Source organism: Protopterus annectens, chromosome 3.part0 (assembly GCF_019279795.1).
Source record: "Protopterus annectens isolate FY-2018-M chromosome 3.part0, PAN1.0, whole genome shotgun sequence".
NCBI classification, from domain to species: Eukaryota; Metazoa; Chordata; order Ceratodontiformes; family Protopteridae; genus Protopterus; species Protopterus annectens.
The window spans coordinates 224,764,356-224,788,157 of NC_056731.1; the positions used below are offsets into that span (position 1 = coordinate 224,764,356).

Here is a 23,802-nt window from a genome sequence, read left to right on the forward strand (position 1 = left end):
TTTCCATTGATTAAAAGCTTGTTTTGAAAGTTTTAACAGGAAAACTTGCTGTTTTGCAGTTTTTTATAATTATTTGTGATCATGAAGCACAATTATAGAATTGTAAACATTTCTTTGTTATTGTTTAAATTGTGATTTGGGCACCGATTTCTCTGTGAAACATTTCTGACAGAATTTTTTCTTGTTTATATTTAACTCCTTGTCTAAGGCTTGGAGTTATTATTATTATTATTACAGTATTTGATGTGATTGAGTGGATTTGCAACATTTCATACAAATTTCTCATTTAAATTGCGATTTTGGTGCCATTTTGTTTGTGTGACATTTTAGACAGGTACTTTACTTAATATTGCACTTAATTCCTGGTCTAAGAGTCTTTATATTTATATTAGACTGAAAATATGGGCGTGTGATGTGTCTATTGTGCTTTGTGATGAGTTACTGAAATTGATGTCTTTTTCTCCACACTACAATATAATTTTCCTATACAAATAGACTCAGTGTACTATTTAGAGGGAACTTTGTGGGATTTGTTCATTTTGGACTAGACTGATCATGCAACCTGTTCGTGATATTGATCTGGCTAGCTTTTGCCTTCAGTCTTGGATTCAGGTACAGTTTCCCCTTTCCCCACCATCTTCCCCATCTGCACCTAAAAAAGAAAAGAATAAATCAAAAAATGGTGTCTGGTGTCAAAGCCATGGCCTCAAGCTCAATGCCAAAATGTGCATTGTCATCCCCTTTGGTAAAAACTCTGTACCCAGGAGCTACCACATAGGTGGTAGTCTACTTAACACCAAAAGTGTAATAAGAGACCTTGGGACACAGGTGGACAGTAGTCTCTCCTTTGATAATCACATCACCCACAGTAGTCAGGAAATGCTTCTACGTGGCACACCTCATCACAAAAGGTTTTTCTTCCAGGGAAAAAAGAGGTAATTGTTCCCCTCTATGCATCAATCATTAGAACCATTATAGAGTACAACACCCCTTTTGATATGTACCTCACAAGACATCTACAACAACTGGAAAGGCCACAGAAATACCTCACAAAGAGGATTACCAGCCTCAAACAGATGCCCTACGCAGACCGTCTCAAAAAACTCCAGCTTTACTCCATCACATATTGCCTACTCAGAGGCAATCACTGCCTAACATACAAAGCTATGTCAAATGCAGAGCTGCTGGACATGCTTCACTTAAAGAAATCCCAATCCGTCCAAGCTACATGCTCTAGGGACCTAAACCTTGTCACCACAATAAACAGAACATGCTGGAGGGATAGATTCCTGTCCCAGAGTCTTCCCATACTCTGGAACAAACTACCTATCTATATCAAACAAAGCTCCTCATTAGCACTCTTCAAGAAAAATCTTGATGATTGGATGGGAAATAGGAAATTCACTCTGGGGATCACCTCTGTGGCTCTGCTCTACAGGGGCAGAGGAAAATTATTTTCTTGGATGGCGAAAGCCAGGGTACCTTTTTGGCTAGGCTTATATAGGCCCTAGGGCAATCTCTGGCTGTTTTTTATTTATTTATTTTTTTACTAGAGATGATGGCTATGGCTAGATCAATTTTTTCAAGTAGTTGATTATGAGGAGCATACCCGGGTTACAATTAACACCAGTGCTTTTACCACATGTCAGTCTGCTAAGGATCCTCTTTTCGAAGGGGATCCTGTGTCTGAGGACTCTGACCTGTCTGAGTCAGATCAATCACGTTCTTCTGATGACAAATAGGTACAGGTACCCAATCAGATGTTTCCCTTTTCCCAAATGTTGACTAGATTTAGAGATGTATTCAGCTGGGAGCATTCTTCAGTGGCTCCTGAAATTAACAGGGTTTATGATCTCTTGAGACCTTTCCTTCATTAATCCCACCATTGGAGGATCTTCAAGAAAGCTTGTAGTTCTACTCTCTTTATTGATGCTTTGCCTAAGAAAGTGTTTTAAGAAATTTAGGGCATGTTATGCATTGCCTAGCTTCCAAGCCCTTTTGTCTGCAAACCCTGCTTCGGTGTTCCCAGGGACTTTTGCTAATAAGAATACCATGTCTTCTTCTAACCCAGTCCCTCAAGATAAACTAGGCAATTGGCCAGAATTTCAGGGAAAGTAGCTGATGCAATGCAGTATGGTAGCTCTTAAAGTGTTTAACTACCAGTGTTTTATGGGGAAGCTTGCGTTGAGATACACAAATAGTTTAGGTGAGTTTGCTGTATTGTTGTCTGCAGACCAAAAGGTCTGTGTTATTGTCTCCAATGTTTGTTAAGTGTCAAAACATGTGTTAAAAAGTGCCTTGGCAAGGGCTGATACTATTTCTAGAAATGCAGCATTGTCACCGGTGATTAAGAGGTATGCTTAGCTGCACTCACACAATTTGTCTGACGAGTTAAAAGATGAGATTTTGATTGCACCTCATGAGTCCGACTGTGTGTTTGGTAGTAATCAAATCCTTAAACACTAGGATAACATAGGTAAATTGATGCAAGGAGTGTCAAAATGTTTCGTATTCCCATGTTCTCCTGTAAGCAAGATAACTTTTGGTGGCCTAACAAACAGAAGTCACAGCTGAACAAAAAACAAAGCAATTAAAGGAAATGGCAGAATGACAAATCCACCAAACCAAACAAGAAGCGTTCCTTTCCTAAAAAAGGATATTCCCCTTCTAATTTATAATTATGCTGAGGCATGGCACACGTCTTTGTCAAGTCCCTTACTGAGTGCTTCATCTCTGAAGTTCGCGCTTATCAAGGTGACCTGGCCGTCAGTGGTTTCCAGCAAATGTGTGCTAAACATTGTTGGCGGGGTATACAGATAGCAGTGGAAGGACCATATGCCTTTGTTTAATGGGGTTTCCTCCTCATCTGTCAGACCAGACTTTATTCCCTCCTGTTCTCCAGCAAATGCTGGACTCAGGGGGTCATAGAACAAGTTCAATGCTTTTGAAAGAATGAAAGGTTTCTGGTCCAGAATTTTCTTGGTTCTCAAAAAAGATCAGTTGTGGAGTCCAGTATGGAAACTTTCTTTTCTGAATATGTTTGTCAAGGTCCCCAAGTTCAAGATTCTCACCCTGCAGACAGTGCTTCCTCTGCTTCCAGACAACTGCTTCATAGTGACCTTAGACTTGAAGGATGCCTGTCATCATATTTTCACTGCTCATTGTTTTAGGAGATATCTGTGATTTGTATTGTCTATTGGACTATTCACTGCACCATGAGTATTCACCAAATGCCTTGCTCTGGTAGTGTCCTACTGTTAGACTCTGGGCATTCACATCTTTCCATACTTGGATGACTTGCTGATTTGTTTAGAGTCCGATCCAAGTGTTTGGAATCACTAGATAATGTCTTGACCTTACTCTCCCATCTAGGATTCAAGTTCAACCACCTAAAGTTATGTCTGACACCCTCGCAAAGATTCATTATTCTGTGGTGCTTGATTGACTCCAACAAAAGAATGGAATTTCTGTCAGAAGACAAGGTCCTGTCATACCAGATGATGTTTCTGGAATTCCTCAAGAGGAATGTCACCTCGATGAGAGTATTCTCAAAAATGTTTGGACTGATGGTGTCCATGATTCTCATTATACCACTGGCCTGTCTTCACTTGAGAAAAAATTAGTGGTATGTCCAAATTGCTGGACAAAGAACCTTCATTCCCTGGAATCCTAGTTGCCAGTTCTGTCCATCATCATAAGAGAATTAAAGTGGTGGAGAAAACAGCTGAGTATCAATCCAGGGCATCCTTTCTCTCTTTAGCTGTCAGTACAGTTGGTCCAGATTTGTCCAACTTCACGTGAGGAGTTGTGTCAATAGGGATGCAAGTACAAGTCCCTTGGGGTCCCAGGTATGCGTGGAAGCATATCACTATCAAGGAGATGCTGGCAGTGTTTCAATCCTTGAAAGTCCTTCACCTTCTTTGGACTCCAGGTCCACTTCTAGTGGTTATGGACAACACCATAGTGATGTGGTACTTCAACAAACAGAGGAGTATAAGGTATTACCCTCTGTGCTGGTTGACGATGATAGCCTGGGAGCAGGATTCTCAGTATATTCTGACTCTTCAGGCATCATACATATTGTCAGAGGAGCAGAACATTGTGGCTGACAGATCAAGCCGATCTTGGACAGACCCACATGAGTGGAAGCTGAAGGCAATGGTTTTCCAAGATTTAGTCCAGGTGTGAGAAATACTGTAAATAGATCTGTTCGCCTCATTTTAAAACAGAGAGCAGGAGAAATTCTGTTCCAGACATCCTTGCAGCCATGCTTGAAGGACAGATGCATCATTGTGGTGACGCTCGATTTGCCCAGGCAGTTTTGGTTCTCTCTGTTAATGATATTGGCCAAGGGCAGTTACCAGAGACTTCCTGACATGCTGGATCTGCTCACACAGTCTCATGGGTGACTGGTGCACCCTGATTTGGAGAAACTTCAATTGACAGCATGTATGATTTAATCTTGACTCAGTTTAGCCACTTATTTTATGAGGATTTGCAGCAGATGTTAAAGGAGGACAGAAAATCTGTTAGTAGAAAATCTTATGTTTACAGATGGATGAGGTTTTCTAACTGTTGCCTAAATGAAACAGAGTGTCAATTGAGATTAATAGCCCTCGGGTCTTGAAATATTTGTATAAGCTACTTCAGGATGGCTTATTGTTTATGTCCATTAAGGTGCATTTATCAGCCATCTCTGTTTGCCTGCCAGTGGATAATGTTCTTTCTTCTCTTTTGGTAAAACAGATCATGAAAAGAGTATTGCACGTGAGACCCCCCCCCCCAAGCAAATTCCTCCTTCGTGGGATAATTTATGTTCTTGAAAAATTGACCTTACCACCTGTTGAACCAGCATATCATGCCGATCTCAAATTCTCAGTGTGGAGAACTGTTTTATTTATTGCTCTAACATCTGCAAGATGAGTGTTTGAGCTGCAGCCTCTCATAGTGAGACAACTTTACCTGATTTTAAAAAGGGATAGGGTTGTGTTACACATACAAATTCTACTTCACTAATTCTAATTTCATGATGAAAGTGGCTACAGAATTCACTCTCAGTCAGTGTGCTAATCTCCTTGTGTTCTTTCCAGAACCTAAGAATATGGGAGAGAGGGTACTTCATACTTTGGATGTCTATGGGCAGCTCAGGTACTACCATGACAGGACAAAGCCCTTCATGAAGTTCTAACAGCTTTTTATTTCATTTTCTGAAGCAAAGAAAGGTCAACCTGTTTCTAAGTAATCCGTTACATGTTGGTTAATTTCTGGTGTTGTTTTTTGTTACACCCACCATGGCAAGGCAAACACAGGCAAGGTAAAGACACATTACACCAGGATATTTCCTCTTTAGTGGCATACTGGAAATGAGTGGACTCTAAAAGTATTCTAGAGGCAGCAATTTGGTCTTCCATTCAGGAAGCACTACAAACTGCATGTTTTTTCTAGATCTAGAGCAGGCTTCACAAAGACTGTTCTCCTGGGCCTCATTGACCCTTATCCTTCCTACTTCCAGGGTAGGCAAGTTTTGGGAATCTCCCCATATGTCAGTAAGGCAGTGTGTTTGTTGAACATAGTAGAGTTCTGTAAGTTCCACTTACCTCTAACAGTAGATGTTCATAGAGCACAGTGCTTTGCTGGCAGTACCATGCCACCATCGCCCTTTTGTTAGGTGTTTATACTTGATTGTTAGAGTTGCAGTTGTGTTTTGTTTAAGCAAACTTTTTGTTCTGTGTGCATTGTGTTTGTTTTGAAAGAATAGTTGTTTGAAAAGCTTCTGTTTCTATCTGCTCTTCCTGTTAGGCTCTAATAAATTGAAACGGTCCTGTTTGTGAGTGTGAAGGGTTTTTCTGGTCCTGCCAGGTGATTGGGTCCTTCTCACTCACAGACAGGCAGTGGGAGGAGTTCTAAGCTTTAGCAAACTTCCAGATGGAGGGTAGCAAGGCACTACTACCCATATGCCAGTAAGGCAGTGTGTTCTGTAAACATCTACTATTATAGGTAAGTGGAGCTTATGTAGCTGTACTTTTGGAAGTGCATACAACTCCCTTACAATAATAGTTATTTATATTTTTATTGTGGATATAAAGAGGAGTTCTAAATGTGCTTCATCAGGATTATGTCTGAATTCTTGAGTATGCCTGACATAGAAATATACTGTCTAACTGGCTAAGCTGTTACACATCATAAACGTGAAAAGTTGAATTCTTTCCGAATTTCACTATTGATTTAAATAGTTTAAAACTGACTGATAAAATCCTCAAAATCATTCTGGCTTAACTGTAAACTTTCTTAGATGAATTATTACCATTTGGATCAAATGTCTGGATGTTGTGAATAAGTCATTTGAAATACTTCACACTGCTTGCTGCTGAAACTGCTAAACCATTTGTAGTGCACTTTGCTGGTGTTTTATTGTTATCAAATTTTGTTGAATAAATTTCAGAATATTTTTTCATCTTATTAGAATGTCATTAAGTACAAATTTGAAGTACATTGCAGCAAAATTAATGTTTTCTGTTAAGTTACAACGCATTTTCCAGTCATCTCCAAATTTTGATATTATGTCTTCATTACTCTACACCAGGAATAAAGAAGATGCATACTTTATCTCAACTTTGCCATTTTTATTTCAAATAATTGCATGTTAAGTACCTATTTTAATCAGTGAGTTACTTTTATTTCTAGAAACCATCAATTGACAGCTTTTCAGAAGAGGGATACAAACCTGACAATATAAAGGGCACAGTGGAATTTAAAAATGTACATTTCAACTATCCCTCAAGGCCTGATGTCAAGGTAAAGAAGACATGTTTTTTTTCAGTTCTGCTATTAAATTCCATCTTTCGTATAGCTGATGAGTCGAAAGTACAAACAAACAAACAAAAAAAAGCCCGAAATTCAGAATGGTGAAAAATCCTTTTTAATGTCTTTTTGCAAGTGGGTAAGCTCCCTGTACTCTCCAGTGTGTGTGTGTGTGTGGGGGGGGGGCAAGTCTCCCTACCTCCCCAACTTATAAATACCAACTCCCCAGCTGCACCAACTCAAAGAAGAGATAAATCTCCCAAAACAAGTTAATAATTGTTTTTGCACACTTAGAAACAGCTCTGGCAATGATTTCCTATATGAAACAGCTATAAGTTCATCTTTATTTTTTCACCTGCTACTGACGTTCAAGCAGTTTCACCTTGAGCATGTATAGAGAAGCCTTGTTTTTCTGTATAGTAGTGTAATTATAAAATAGTCACTTTTATGAAGATGCTGCTACAGTGAGGTAAGCACCAGTCTAACAGCAGGGGGATTCTACAAAATGTCAAAGCTATGTTCTTTATGCAAACCCAATTTATTGAATTAGGATTTGATCAAGCTCACTACTTCCTTTTCTTTAAGATGCAACAATGTTGGAGTCTGACACATTTTAACATGGATATAGGACTAAAATTCTTTTTACTTTTTGAATTTGTTTTTCCAAAATATGCAGTGTGTTGACTGGTCTTGAAGGAATGGTCAAGAAACATTATACTGTAAGTTCTTGTCTATAATGTCTTTTGAGGTGCTGCTGTTAAAAAAAAAAAAAAAAAAAAAAAAATTCTTTCAGCTTTTCCCGGTTAGGGGTCGCCACAGCGGAACTCCGGTCTGCTCATGATTGGCAGTGGATTTTTACTGTGCCGAGTTGCCAGCCCGACGCCCAGAGGTGCTGCTGTACTTCATTTCAAATTTACATGTGGTTTCTCCAGTCTAGACAATGATGCAGAAACACCTCAGAGCATAAATAAACATTAATTTACAATTCCCTTTTGTATCAAGTTAATATTAATGTTCCCAATTTCAGAAATAAGATGGGGACATGCATTAGAAGAACCGTGATAGCCAGTGTCCTTATAGAGAAGAGAAACAAGAGATGCAGAAGTTAGTGGCCTGTGTACAAGGAATTCAAATTTCTCTCTTCTAAAAGCAAAATTACATACAGTACGTAGCATGGTTTTACTAGTTTCATCTTCCATTAAAACATTCCAAGCATTCTCAACTGTAGTAATAGTATTAACACATAAAAACCTTCTCAAAATGTTTTTGCCAAAGTTTCCTAATATGATATCAAAGTTGTTAATGAAATAAACTAAACATATCCATGCCACATATGTTCCAATAAGCTGTAATCAGGTTTTGCTCGTGATACACCCATCAAAGTATTATGGCAGTCATTTTATGTGCTTTTGTCTGAAAATTCTTTCAAGACCTACAGACAAATCTTGCTCTTAAAAGTTTCTCTTATAGCAAAAATTAAGAATGTGAGTTGTTTTTCATACTTTGAATGTTTATATGTTAAGCTTTATTGGGAAAATATAAATTGATTTATGCAAGCTTTATGGAATGACACTGTTACAATCAATAAATAATTGGTCTATTAATGCTCTTATTCAAAAAGGTTGAAATTCTGATCATTTACGCCTTCTTTGGCTTTTCCTGGCAATAGGGAGAAAGATTATTACCAGAAATTGGAAAAAGAGTAGTAATCCACAATTCAAAAAAATGCAGCTTTTACATACTATGATAATCAAAGAAATTAAAGTAATAAAACCTGGTGCAAATAAAAAAGTGCCAAATAGCATATATTGGACAAAAGTGTTAACAGTTGTTGAAGAGGTTTGATCTTAATGTCCTTTGCTGCTCTTCAGGAAATTAAAAGGGAGAGAAAAAATATCAGTTAAAATTCCTTTTTTATATGGTTTGAATATGAGACTGTCTTTAGGTGTTTTTACCCCTGTTCATGTGTTACAGGTACAATTTATATATAATATATATAACTATGATGTTGATGTTTAAAAGATATTATTTAAAAATTGGTTGTGATTTCTGAAATAATGAATTTAGTAATATGAATTGCATGTTATAAATTTTTTATTAATTTTATTGCATTATGTGCTAACAGCTAATAAAACAGACTTTGATAAAAAAAAGTGTTGGGTTTGATGAGGACTAGAACTATGGAATACTTGTATAAGAAGCAGTAGGCTTTATTTACAGACCCCCTCCAAAGAAGAAGACCCAAGTATGTCTGTTTAAATTCAGATTTATAAGTGAATGTTATATCTACTGTTGGAAATAGATTCAAAAAATAATAAAAACTGATCAAAGCCACAAGGATGTCCTTTCATTTCACTGTTGCAGTATTCTTAACATGAGGGATCCCCTGCCAAGGCAGCCCAATGCCTGACCAATATAGCAAAGTCTTTAGCCTGTTATTGATTCATTGTAAGTCACACCTATGCTCCCCACACAAGGTGTAAGGCATAAAGGTGATGTCTGGACATATCATCTTCACAACTTCTTTGCTACCAGTTCAGACGCCATCTTTGATTGTCAGTCTGGTCACACGAGTCATTGTTGGTTACCTACCCATTTAGATAACTGCTCTATTGGGGTTTTTGGACTTATCCTTTTTTGCTTTCAGCATTTATGTTGTTGCGGGGTTTCTTGTCATCCAGAAAGGGTAAATGCCAGTGTGGGAGACAGATGCCCCATAAAGACCGTCATGAGCAGTGCTTGTTTTGTTTAGCAGCTTTTCATGATCATATGTCCTGCACAGTTTGTTAGGCTTTTATTTCAAAGACCTTACTTGGTTGTCCTTCATCCCTCATAATTTATCTTGAAAACCAGTATCTAAAGCTTTTAGCGAAAGATGCTATGGAAGATACTTCTTAGCTTGAAGGTCAGTCATCTTCAAAGAAGAAGGCCAAAAGAGTCAGGTAGATTCTTTGGCTGTGCCTCATCTACCAGACGTCTCTCTTCAGGTTAGTGCTAGTGAAAGCTGGAGGGTCTTCTGGTTTCTGGGCTGGATTCCTGTGCTGTGACCATTTCAGAGGTTGGCATAAATCTGGCTTCTCGCACGTCCTTGGAGGCCGTGCAGATGTCCGTTTTGGACACTCAGGGGAACTGTGGATGATTATCACCAAAGGTCCTGGAGGGCGTTCTCTGATACTGGTTAGGGAGGAAGTCCCAACTATGATTATTGACTGTAGTCTGGTGTCAGAGCCTTCTACTTTTCATAAGGGGGACGTCCCTTTAAAAAAAAGCACAAGACAAAACATATTTCTTCTGCTCCCAAGGACCCTCAAAGTAAATGGCAGAATCTTACACAGGGTTTGTTCAATGCTCTTATTGCCTTGAAGCCTCCTTAGGGAGTCTCTGTCCCAGCTCTTCCTTGGTCTTATCCCCCCAAAAAGGTCTAGGGATCAGTATTCCTCTGAAGACGAAGTGGATTCTGATGAGGAATCCATGGACTATTCTACCCAGATTCCTTCCCCTTTGCATTATGGTACTGAGGAAGAGGACTCTGCTAGTCCTGAATCTCCTTTTGAGGAGATTTTCTTTGGGGATACCATTGTCAGAATGATGGGATTCTTTAAATGGGATTGTTCCCAAGTTTCTGTCATGCAGAGGAGATATTATGACTTCCTTCAAATGGAATCTCCTAGACTGTCTGCTGTTCCTCTTGTTTTGGATGCTTTATTGGATGCCTTTTCTTTTGCATCTCAAGCCCCAGAATCTCAGCACCCTGTTCCTAAAAAAACAGATAGGTTTTATAAAGTGACAGATGACTGCAAATTATTTTATGTGTCCATCTGCTGACCCTTCTATGGCTTCTCTGGTATGTGACAAACCTTCTAAATTATTGCCTTCTACCAAACTTCTTTCTTCTGATAAAGACAAAAGGATTATGGTAAGACTGGGTAAAAATGTTTACACTTCAGCCACTCTAGCCTTTTGGGCTGTTAATTATCAGACTCATGTGACCAGATATGTTTTGGCTCTCCTTTCTCAGGCTTGCCAGGTTATTTTTGACCTTCCTGATTCTGAGGGAATGACTTCTGCCTTGTTTGTGTTAATGGCATCTTTCCATTAAATGTACTTATGATGCAGCAGATGCTTCTTTTAGGGCTGCTGCATCTGGCTCTGTGTTGAGGAGGTATTCCTGGCTTTGGCTTCAACCTCTGCCTGATAATATTAAGGCTAAGTTGATAGATGCTCCTCTGGACAACAAATGTTTGTTTCATGCTGTTGCAGCTAATTTAATTAAGTCCCTACAAGAGAAAGGCAAGGAGTTACAGGACCTGAAACATATTTTTGTTTACCCCTGTGCCAGAGTTTCAGAGAAACTATCCTAATAAACCTGCCTTTTCTCATCCTCCTCCTAAAGGCAAGAAGGTTGGTAGGAGGGCTCCCCCAGTTAAGTCTACACAGACCCCTCCTGCTCAGAAACCTTCCTTTCCTGATAAACCAGGTGCTGTCTGACTACCTTATTCTTCCCAGCTGCATTCCACTCTATCATTGTCTTTCTTTGTCTCTTCCTGTTTGGTTAAACATAACCCAGGATTCTGGTTTGGAAACCTTTTCCCTCCTTCATGGGCATTCCTCAAACCACCTCAAGAACAGTAGAGCTCTTTTACAGAGGTGCTTCAGGGTTTTGTGTTTCAGGGAATTATTCATGAGGTTCCAGATGCTCAAAGGGGGAAGGGGTTTTATTCCAGAATGCTTTTAGCCCCCAGAAAAGAGGCACTTGGAGACCCATTGTGGATCTTTCTCCCCTGAATACATTTCTGAAGGTTGCTTCTTTTTCGAATGTTATCCCTTCAGACTTTGTTCCATTTTCTGCTTCAAAAGGCTTTTATGTTTTTTCTGGATCTCACAGATGCTTACCTGCATATCCCTATTCATATCTATTCTATCCTTGCAGTAGATACCTGGTCTTTGGTGCATACTTTTACCACACATTACAAGTTGGATGTCATATCCAGGGCTAGAGCTGGTTTTGCTAGGGCCCTTCTTCGCATCTATATCATGTTATCGAAAGTTTACTTATTCGAATCAATAAAGGTCGAACTTTATTGATTGATTAAGTAAAACATCGAATAACGTAAAAAAACAAACAAATTAAAAAAATAAAAAACTAAATGGTGTAGGCAGGGGGCCAAGCCCCGCCACACACCCCCACACCCCCCTACTTAAATATACCAACTTCGAGACCGCACTAAATTGAGGTAAATGGAAATCTTCCCTTACGGAAATTTCCGTTTACTTGCACGATGTTCTTCACTTTCGATATTGTCGTGCCGACAATATCAGACTCAATATTGTCAGCTTACGACAACGTGAAGTAGACCCCCATTTTTCATGGGTTCCTAGAAGGCTCTGTTGGCCCTTCCTCCTCTCTGTCTTCTTCTTGAGCTTTTGCACTCTCCCTCATGCTAAGAATACTGCAACAGTGAAATGAAAGGACAAAGTACAGTTGTGTAAAATCTTACCATAACAGTAGATGTCCTTCTCTTCACTGTTGCAGTATTCACTCCTTCCCTCCTTCCCCTGGTCTTTTGTCCCTCTGTATCTGTATGTTACCCTCTGGTATCATAGGGCTGAGTTCCTCCTGGGGCTCTCAGTTTTGAGGACGATACGTCCAGACATCACCTTTATGCCTTACGCCTTGAGCGGGGAGCATACATGTGACATACAGCATATCAATAACAACCTAAAGGATTTGGTATACTGGCCAGACATTGAACTGCCCTTGGCAGGGGATCCCTCTTGTTAAGAATACTGCAACAGTGAAGAAAAGGACATCTACTGTTATAGTAAGATTTTACACAGCTGCACTTTCTCCTTTGCTCACAAGAAAAGATAATCTGTATAATAGTAATAACAGATAAAATAATATTTCAGAGTCTTAAGAATTCAATAAATTTAGCTCTGGTTTTACATTCCTATCATCCCCAGAACCCCCCCCCCCCAGGAAATAACTCCCACCATTTTTCCACCAGCAATTACTAGGAGCAGGTCCTGACTGCACTCTGTAAGGCCAAGAACACTGCTTTGTAGGACTGCGATAATTTCCCAGGATGTATCCTCAGTTGCATGAAATATGACCTCTTAGGCTTGGTAGAATATCTGTTTAACCATAGCCTCCAGACAGGCTGCATGCCAGATGAATGGAGGACTGCAGTGGTTGTCTCTCTACATGAAGGAGGGCCTTCCATGGCCTGGGGAACTATAGACCCATAAGTGTGACAAGTCTCATATGTAAAGCCATTGAAAGAATTATCATGGATTTGATAAACAATGACATAGGAAGCACATTGACAACTTACTAAAATCTTAATCCTGCCCTTGCTCTGTACCCACTTAATCTACCTTCTCTGTTTTCCCTCCTTATTTTCATCCTGTGTCACTCATAACTATGGGTTACTACTACATACACAGGGTTTTTGTATTTTGATCTCTGACAATCTTGATTGTAATCAGTGTTAATTTCTACTATGCTATTTGACTGTATTTTTTTTCTTTTTTGTTATTATAAAGTGTATTGCATTTTATCTTGTATTTATTTTTGGAACTTTTCTCGTCGGGCCTGTGCTAAAAAAGGGCTTTTGCCGAGTCGGACTAACCCGATTAACAAATGTCAAATATGTTCATAGGTTCGTAGTTGTTTACTAGGCTAATGACCACAAGGGCCTTTTTAAACCTAGCCATGCATCCCAAATCTCTGACAAGTTCTGATACCCTTGATAAGTGTAAGCATGGGCCTGGGAGATGGGCTTGTGGAGATGAATCATTTACAAGTGTTAAATAAATAATAAATACAGACATTGGATCCTATCCAGTTCAGTTTTGTCAAAAGCAAGTTATGCCTACTTAACCCGGTGGTCTTTTTTAAGAAGGTCACTAGAGCTATGTACAAGTGCAAATCAGTGCACATCATGTACCCTGACCTAGCCAAGGTGTTTGACACAATACTTCATTCGCCCATTATAGATAAACTTACAAAATTAGGCATAAACCCATATGTGACCCGATGGAGAGCCAGTTAGCTCTCTGATAAGACAAAAGAAGTTAGGATAGGGGAATCCATCTCCACAAAGAGGGCAGGCACTAGTAGACCCCCATGAGGCCTCTCTTTTTTTGGCATCTACTTCTTTGAAGTCAAGACAAACATCAAGGGCCTCTGATATACCAAGTTTAGAGACAACTGCAAACTAGTCATGGTTATTGAATCACCTAAAGGCAATTGCAAAAAATGTATAATGATACCCTTTGGAAGGACACTTACCTCTGGAAATTGCCGCATTAATAATATACTCCTAAAAATAGATCCAGCAGTCATGTATCTAAAAATACATATTGACAGTAACCTGGCCTTTGACCACTACGTCTCTACTGTGATGAGAAGGCCATTCTGTGTTGCACAACTTATACATAAGGGTATAGCAGCGAGGTCGAAGGAGGTCATTGCTCCACTGTACTTAGCTGTCATCAGACCAGTCATTGAGTACAGTGCACCCTTCAACATGTACCTGACTAGGCACTTGAAACAACTTGAGAGACCACAGTGCTTCCTTACATAAAGAATACAGGGAGTAAACAGCAAGTCCTATATGGACCATTTCAAAGCTCTGTCCCTGTATTTCGTCTCCTACAGACTACTGTACTGCAATCTATGCATAGCCTACAAGACATCCACTGATCCCACACTAATGGATTTTTTGCTTATCTGCATAACAAATAGCATCAGAAATTCCCATTCTAAGGGCCTAAACCTCATCTACAACATAAACAGGACATGGAGGGACAAGCATGTGTCTCAAAAATTACTCTTTGAACAGGCTTCCCATCCATTTGAAACAAAGCTCATCCCTAACTCTCTTCAAACTTAACTATGACCAATGGATATAAAATCACAAAATTTTCCCTTGTATGACACATATGTCTGTAATGTACAGGGGCAGCCTGTAAATGCTTGATGCATATGAATCTGTATCATAACCATAGGATTCCTTGGGATATTGATACACATCTGCAATATTTTGGTACATTTGGGGTGAACTTATCTAGGCTTAAAATAGCTCTTGGTCCGATAGCCTAGTAACCAGCTATGAACATATATATATATATATATATATATATATATATATATTTATATTTATAAAATGTCTTATGTAGAGGATTATAATTGGGTTTCCTGTTGTGTCCACTTTATTATGTGTTTGAGACATGGATGTCAAGAAATTCAATTTGAGAGCAAAGCTGAAGAAGTAAATCTTAGCATCCATGTTGAGAACACATAATGCTAGGTTATAGCTAGACATCAGATCCTAATTCTCTGTAGTGCATGGAGATTAAGCTACACTATGTATTATTAGTTTCAGGAAAAAAAATAAAAAAAAAATTGCAAAGTCTTTTGCTAGCTTTCAAAGCTGATAAAGCACTCAGCATGCACTGTCAAATAGAAAAACACATCAGGGAAAGATTTTGAAACAAAGTGATGGACAAATTGTAGGACTAGACAGCAGATAGAAATTAAACTGTTCTGACTTCTGCTGCTGTCATTTGCTGGCTGGCACTGTGATTTCACAGTACCTGGTGTGAGACCCAATCTTATCAGTGCTTAGTGGGAGTGCTTAACAGTTGTTAAGACTGGGTGTTGCTGTGCCGAAGTTTTTAACTCATTTGCCTTTTTCCTGGTATTGGAGCGTAATCATGGCACTTCATGCTGTACCTATATTTATGTATGTCTGTTGCCTGTTTTCTCCATTCAAACATGTGGGTTGTCAGATCCAACAGAAGCCAACCTTGGCATCAATGTCAAAGCTTATTGGGTCCATAACTCTGACTCCTCCCCTATCCATAATTCTGTAGGTTGCACCTGTGATACCCAGACCTTGTTTGTTGCTTGAACATTTGGGGTGCGTGGAGAGCTTCCAGCAGTTCAGGTAGGATTATTTTGGTTTTCTGGAAAGCTACATTCCTCTCCTACCATAAGAGTTTTTAACTCTCACTATTTTTTCACTCATAGCTTTTCCTTTAGCTAGGATTTAGTAAAAAAAAAATAGTAATAATTATTTCTGTGCCAGTAGTTTTCTTGGTAGATTTCAAGACTTTTTTTAATGGTGTAGTTTCTATATATGGTGTTTTTCTAAAACTTTCCTAATCGATACTAGTGTGTTTTCACTTTTGCCAGTTTTTCTAACAGTATTAGTGTTTCTATAATGTCTGAAACGTCAGGATTTAAAAAGTGTTTCGAGTGTGGGCACAAATTGCCCCCTCAGAACCCAGACTCTAAATGCATCTACTGGCTCTTTGCTGCTCACCTAGATACAGAATGTCAGTCATGCACGACCTTCAGTTCTAAATTCCTTCAGACTAATAGAGACAAATTAGTGTTAAAATGGGCTTCTTCTAGCGCACACAGGGGCTACCCCTTCACCATCCTGTCCTTTGATAAAAGACAAAGAAAAGTCAAAGTTGAAGGCTTGGGAGAAAGAGAAGGTAGATTGAAGAGAAAAGGAAAGAAGCAAATCTTCTTCAAAACTTACAAAAATATATCTCAAGAACCATCAGCACTGGTCAGTCCCAACCTGACATTCCCAGAAGATCAGAACTGTCTACTCCTTGAAACCCTAGCTCCTTTGTCGTTGCTAGAACTTCTGGCATGTTCACCGACTATATCCCAGTCTACCTTCACTCCAATACCATTGGATCAAGATGAGACTCGGAGTCAAAGCTTTGCAGCTGAGTTCTGGGGGAGTGACAAGATGCTGAGATTTTGAAAGCTGTCACTTCCCCTTGGGGCTTTGGCCCTAGATAGCTCAGATCCAAGATTTGCTTTGGGGCTGAGGCTCATTGGCCAAGGTTTCTATCTCCTCTTTGGAGCAGATGGAGTTGTCACCACCAATAGCAGCCTTGGCTTTTGTAGCATTTGAAAGGGTTTTGGCAACTTCCAAAGACCAGGTAGCTTCAGGTAGTTTGGTTCCACCCAAACCCTATCTGCATTCTGCTTCTTCAGCTCCTCATCTGGTCTTGCAGGGACAGTTGGCATCAAAGGTTTGTGAGGACATCTAATTTGTTAATTCTCTGTCTGATTCTGACCCTTCTACTGAACCCCATGAAGGTGTTCCTAGAAAAACGGACATGCAAGTGGAAGCATCTAGACTCATCACCAAAGTCTTTCACTGAAGATACCAACTTAGAGGAAGGAGAAGGCTCCACTCGTTTCTCCTCTTAAGATGTCTTTTTTGCTGACATCCTAGAATTCATGAAACAGAGAGGAGGATGAACATCCCAAGACCCTTCTTCAGATGAGTTGGTATTCTTGGAAGCATTTGGTTCCAGACCAACATCTTCCTGGGTGGTACCACCCCCCATTGATCCACTTATTGATCAAATGGCTCAATGGGCATAGAAGAACCCTGATGTGGTGGAACTCATACCAAAGAAAGCTGACTGCATATTATCTGCCCCAACTGACAGGAAACACTGGAGTAATACTCCACCTGTAGATGCTATGTTAGTGGCAGCAGCCACCAAGAAAGAGCTATTGGAACAAAGCCCTTCTGTTCCTTCTCCAAATAGAGAATTTAGGGTGATGCACTTATTTGGAAAGTGGACATATGCATCAGTGACTTTCGTTCTTAGACCACTGAACTACCTTACTCACCTAACAAGATTCCACAGAGACTTGACCAAGGAAATATCCAAGTCTGTCTCAGGGGTATTCCCAGTTGATTTTCAAAAGACAGTGGACTCCCAGCTCTTCACTCTACAATCAACTTCTGATGTAGCCATGTGTCTGCTCTTGAACACAGCTGATGGCACAGCCAAAGCAGCAGGCACCAGTATCACTATGTGCCACTATGTCTGGATGCAGCTATGTGACTTAGTGAAAGGCTTCAAATCATCCTTCATTATTCTTCCTACAATGCTTCCAACCTGTTTGGACCTAAATTCAAGGATACACTTGCCAGGAGTTATCAGAATGGCAAGATTCCCTCTCTGTAGTGGGAATACGCTTCACTGTCCCTCAAAGAACATTCTGTAGGAACCAGAGATCAGAGAAGAAGATATAGTTCCTAAAATCGCAGTTTTTTCCATGACGCCCAAGATGACAGATCTTCCCATGGCAGAGGATGAGGTAATTTTAAGAGATGATTCCCAAAAGGCAGAGGCACAGATTCAAGGCTTTTGAGGTCCTTTTCCTGAGAAATACTTTCAGTATCCCTGAACAGTTGTCCAACTACTGTGCTGTGGTGGCAGTCGGGGGAACATCATTCCTTATACCCTCAAGCCTGGCAAAAAATAACATCAAACTCATGGGTGCTAAGGATAATATCCAGAGGTTGTTCAATTCTCTTTTTTTACACTCCAGAAATGAAGAAAGTCCCTGATGTTCCACCCAATCAGTGGCACTTAGCAGCCATAGAAATTTCAAAGCTGCTAGAAAAAAAGAGTCATCCAACCGGTCCCCCGTAACCAGTTAGAATCCGGAGTCTATTCCAAATTCCTTTTAGTGACAAAGAAAACTGGGGACATAAGACTCATTTTGTATCTCAGTCACTTAAACCAATTCATAAAACAGATAAAAGTCTGTTCAGTCACAGTTCAGTCCATTTTGCCTCCTCCAAGGTAGGACAATTGGATGTAGTCTATATAGCTCTAAAATGCCTACCGTTATATCAAAATAGCAAAGTACCCCAGGAGATTCCTCTGCTTCCAGTTGAGAGCCAGTCATTTCAATTCAGAGCTCTGCCTTTCAATCTCAACACCCCCCTCCCCCAGGTGTTCACCAAGATCATGGCAGTAGTAGTGGCGCACCTGCGTCTACTAGGGATCCAAGTCTTCCCCTATTCAGATGATTAGCTTCTCACTGCCCCCCCCCCCGAGCTTCTCCTACTCACAGACTGGGATGATGTGCTCCAGTTGCTTCTGAATTTAGGAGTTTCAGTAAACCTACCAAAATGTCAGTTGACTACATCTCAGGAATATAGAGTTCATAGTATGCCACCTTCAGATAGTCAGCCTTCCCCAGTCCACTGTCCAGTTGCTTCACCTGACAGCCCTTCATGTTCTTCATCACCAACAAGGTTAATCCTACATCTCTTGAGTCTCATGGCATCTATGATTCTTATAGCTCCTTTAGCAAGACTTTTCATAAGAGTACTGCAGTGGACTTTAGTAGTACAGTGATCTCAATGCACTCACCCTCTGCATGAAAAAAATTAGATTACACAAGTCTGCAAGAACCACATTGCTTGGTGAATAACTTCTCTGTCATTGACCAAGGGGTGTCGTTTCTAAACAGATCTGCCAACAGCAGCAGTGACCATGGACACATCCCTTCTTGGAAGGGGGGGCATTTTGAAGAGAAGATGGTCCAACGTACATGGTCAATACCAGAAGCCAGTCTTCACATCAATGTCTTGGAGCTGAGGGTGGTTCTTCTACCACTGCAGGCATTTCAGGACCAACTCTGCAAGGGTGTGTTATCCATACATACAGACAACATGACTGTTGTATGGTACATCAACAAACAAGGAGGAACTCATTCTTACCCTCTTTGTTGGGAAGCCATGAGGGTTTGACAATGCGTGATGTTTTCATAACACTTTCTGATAGCAACACACATCCCAGAGTCATCCAGTGTACTCATGGACAAATTGATCAGGGCAATGCTAATGCTTCATAAGTGGTCCCTCAACCTGCAGACACAAGCAATTTTCCATCATTGGAGCCAACCTTGCTATGACCTATTTGCTTCCTACCTAAACAACAAATGCAGCGAGGGAGAGTCCTCAAGGGATGCTGTGGTTCAGAGTTGGCTCCCAGCTCTCCTGTATGCCTTTCCCTCTTACCTCTAATGAGCAAGTTCATACAGAAAGCAAGACAGTGCAAGACTAGGGTGATCTTCATTGCTCCCTTTTGGCCCCAACAGACGTGGTTCTCGTTCCTTTGGCATCTTCTAGTAACATCTTGCATGGATATTGGATCAGTATCCAGATCTACTATCACATCTATCTGGATTTCCTCCTCTGGATCAGAAATCCATAAAGCTAACCACATGGTTCTTCCAATTTTAACCATAGCCAGAGGAACCATGCTTCTTCTTGCAGTAGTCAGCATTTTTCTACTTCATGAACAATATCTCCTAGGAAAGTTTACCACAGTAAATGGAAGAGATTTTCAATATGGGCCTATTGCAAAGATCTAGACCTTTTTTCAGTACCATTTCCTTCCATATTTGAATTTTTGTCTGACCTCTTTGAAAAGGGCTCTAGTTTTTCAACTATAAAGGTTCATTTGGTGGCTGTTTACAATTTTCATATTGGAATTAACAATCCATCAGTTGCATCCCTCAAAATCTCAAAAGCCAAGGTACATTTCTGTTGAGACCTCCCATAAGGCACCCAGCACCTCCATGGGACATCACCATCCTATTACAAGCTTTGTTTTAACCTCCCTTTGAACCTGCTAATACAGTAGATTTAAAATTTCTTTCATGGAAGACCATTTTTCTAGTAGTAGTAGTAGCATCAGCCAGACAAATCTCAGAGCTACAAGCCCTCTCATCTAAGCCCCATGCCTGATTTTTCACAAGGACAGGGTTTCCCTTAGAACTAACTCATTCTTTATTCCAAAGGTGGCATCTGATACTAATTTAAATCAATCTATATATATTCCTGTTTTCTTTCTAAGATACTCAAACAAGGAAGAATGCCTCCTACATTTGTTAGATTTTCACAGACAACTCAGATTCTATATTCACAGGACAAAGGACTTCAGAACAGATGATCAATTATTTATTTTCTTTTCTAGGTCAAACTTAGGAAAGGTGATTTATAATGTGACTCTATCCAGATGGGTCTCAGATTGCATTTCCTTTGCTAGCATAAGAAACATTTGCCTTTAGCAAGTAAACATAGAACACATTTGACAAGAGCAGTGTCTATTTCTACAACCTTTGATAGAGGATTGTAAGTGGAAGATATTTGTGCAGCAAACACATAGACAACTGTACACACCTTTGTGTCCCACTATATGTTGGACACAAACAATCAAGACTGCATTCATACCAGTCCCAAAGAAAAAATGAAGGCAGATGTAGGAGCAAATAAATGTAATACAGATCAGGATTAAGCGTTTTCGTAAACAGGTTACTTCATCAGAATCAAATTACTAAAAATACACACCATCCTTTTGTAACCCTCCCCAATATCACATGGTACATCATTGCCTCAAATAAAGGTTCATAAAGCACCAATACACACTAAATATTAAAACAAGCTAAAACCATGAACTGAAAACATAATCACACACCCCAAAATTTCATAGTACATGATAAACTGAACCACAACAATACTTAACTTTATAATGCATTTGGAATAGAAAATAATGTGGAATGTGCCAAGGAACAATAAATTGAATCAAATAGAAAACTGAACCCAGTTTATACCCCATAAGACTTGAGCCTTAGTATACTGGCTATGGACAGTCCCTCATTTAAGCCTGGGTGTTTAGTAGCATCCAATTTGAGCTGCCAACGCAGTTCTCTTTCCTCTAAAATGTCATTCCAAGGGCCCCCTCTGGTATCTTGCAATACTTGTTCAAGTACAGAAAAACAAAAATAATGGGCAGGGAACTCCATGTGATGTTTAGCCAAAGCATGCTGCAATCCACCTTTCTAATCTCATTTTTGTGTTCACACAACGTGTGGAAGCTCACAGGTTTTTACAAGTTTTACATCCAGTGGTGCCTTGTATCTTTGGGATCCGAAAGATTCACAAATTCACCACTGATCCACCTATGCGTTCTATAGTCAGTGCTAGTAAGTCTAAAACCCACCCCCTTGGTGTATATGTAGACACATTGCTGAAGGATGTTTTAAAACCTTCTGGTCACATTTGCCAAGATTCTTGGGATTTTGTATTAAAATTGAAGGAGGTTGAATTTTCTAAGAATTGTTTATTTTTAACAGTGGATGTCAATGAACTATTTAATGTGATACCTCATGAATTGGGGCTTGAGTGGTTCCATGAATTTTTATGTGAACACACAGAATTTAACAATGACAAAGTGAATGTTTTCGTTTCTTGCATGGAAATGGTTTTAAAATACAAGTTTGTGTTTTTAGAGGGGCAGTACTACCATCAAACCAAAGAGGTAGCCATGGGGGCCTCTTGTGACCCCATTTTTGCTAACATTGTTTTATTACAATGGGAAAGAAAAATTTTGTTTACCCACTTCGAAGTAAAGCCATGGATGCTGTACCTGCATTTCCTGGATGACATTTTTATTGTTTGAGACAGGCCGTTGGCAGATATCGAGGGGTTTATGGAATTTATTAATGCTTCTACTCCCTTTTTGAGGTTTTCCCATACTGCCCATCATGAGTGCATCCATTACTTAGATGTTACCATTTCCAAGGACCACGAAAGTGAGAAGTGGGCTAGTACCATCTATAGAAAACCCATGTATAGCAACAGCTTACTTCACTTTGGGAGTAACCACCCCTTACACCAAAAACTGGGAATTATAAAAGGCTAATTTGTGAGGGCGGCCAGAATGGTGTCTTCACATTCTCAATTGGTAATGGAATGTGAAAAACTCAAAGACATGTTATTCAAGAGGGGTTATCCTGAAACTTTGGTCACCCCCATTTGTGAAGACACTATATGGAAATGGATGAACGGGGACATAGTGCCACTAATATCATCCAATTACACCACAGTTCCAGTGGCAAAAAAAGAGGGATTATATGATTCAGTTCCGAAAAATCATGTGTCTGTCACTGAATATTTCAACCAAGCCCCCTTTATTAGGGACATTTTGTTTAAAAATTGGCCGATTATTTTCCATTTTTAGGGATACTAAGGAAAAATTGGATGAGGGTGCCAGGGTTTTGTTTAGGATGGGTAAGACCATCAAGAATCTTTTAGAACAAGCCCCCAAACACTGTGAATATCGCCATAGTAACAAGAGAGCAGGAACATACAAATGTGGTCATTGCAGGTATTGCCCTGACATTTTGGAGGGTGATCACATTATTATAAAAGGGATGTTTATTAAGTCCATAGGTTTTTGTAATTGTGAGAGTTGTGGGGTTGTATATGCTGCTATCTGCCAATTGTGCCAATGTTTTTACATTGGCAAAACTAAGAAAAAAATCAAGGAATGTATATACGAACAAAAAAATGACATTAGAAAGGTGGATTGCAGCAATGCTTTGGCTAAACATCGCATGGAGTTCCCTGCCCGTTATTTTCTCTCAGATTAGATGCTTTGAAACACCCAGGCTTAAATGAGGGACTGTCCTTAGCCAGCAATACTAAGGCTCACATCTTATGTGGTATAAACTGGGTTCAGTTTTCTATTTGATTCGATTTATTGTTCCTTGACACACTCCACATTATTTTTTATTCCAAGTGCATTATAAAGTTTAGGTATTGTGGTTCAGTTTATCATGTACTATGAATTTTGGGGGTGTGTGATTATGTTTTCAGTTCATGGTTTTAACTTGTTTTAATATTTAGTGTATATTGGTGCAAGAACCTTTATTTGAGGTAATGATGTACCATGTGATATTGGGGAGGGGTAAAAAAGGATGGTGTGTGTTTTTAGTAATTTGATTCTGATGAAGTAACCAGTTTACGAAAGCACTTAATCCTGGTCTGTATTAAATTTATTTGCTCCTACATCTGCCTTTGTTTCTTCTTTGGGACTGCTCTGCTGTTTGTGTTTTGGATTTTTGTCTTCAGTCTTTTGGTTATTGGCTTATTTAAGATTGCATTCGTCTTTTGGTTCCACCATACTCAAGAATGTCCTTCCCTGATACCACCCAGTCTGACAACTTGGGATTCTGTCTCACATGTTTGGACAGACAAAAATAGACAACAGTGGATATGAAAGTTATGTACTGGACTTGCTATACTCTGGAACAAGCTACCCATCTATGTCAAGCAAAGTTCTTCATTAGCACTCTTCAAGAAA

At 39.6% G+C, this 23,802-nt stretch overlaps 1 protein-coding gene across 1 annotated transcript in view; it reads left to right on the forward strand.

The window, feature by feature from the left end:
- LOC122796810 (ATP-dependent translocase ABCB1-like) overlaps positions 1-23,802 on the forward strand; it is a 1,504,949-nt gene that overhangs the window by 564,092 nt on the left and 917,055 nt on the right. Inside the window, exon 10 of the mRNA XM_044065546.1 lies at positions 6,685-6,795. Within this exon, the coding sequence (XP_043921481.1) occupies positions 6,685-6,795 (111 nt within the window). The remainder of the gene's footprint in view (positions 1-6,684; positions 6,796-23,802) is intronic.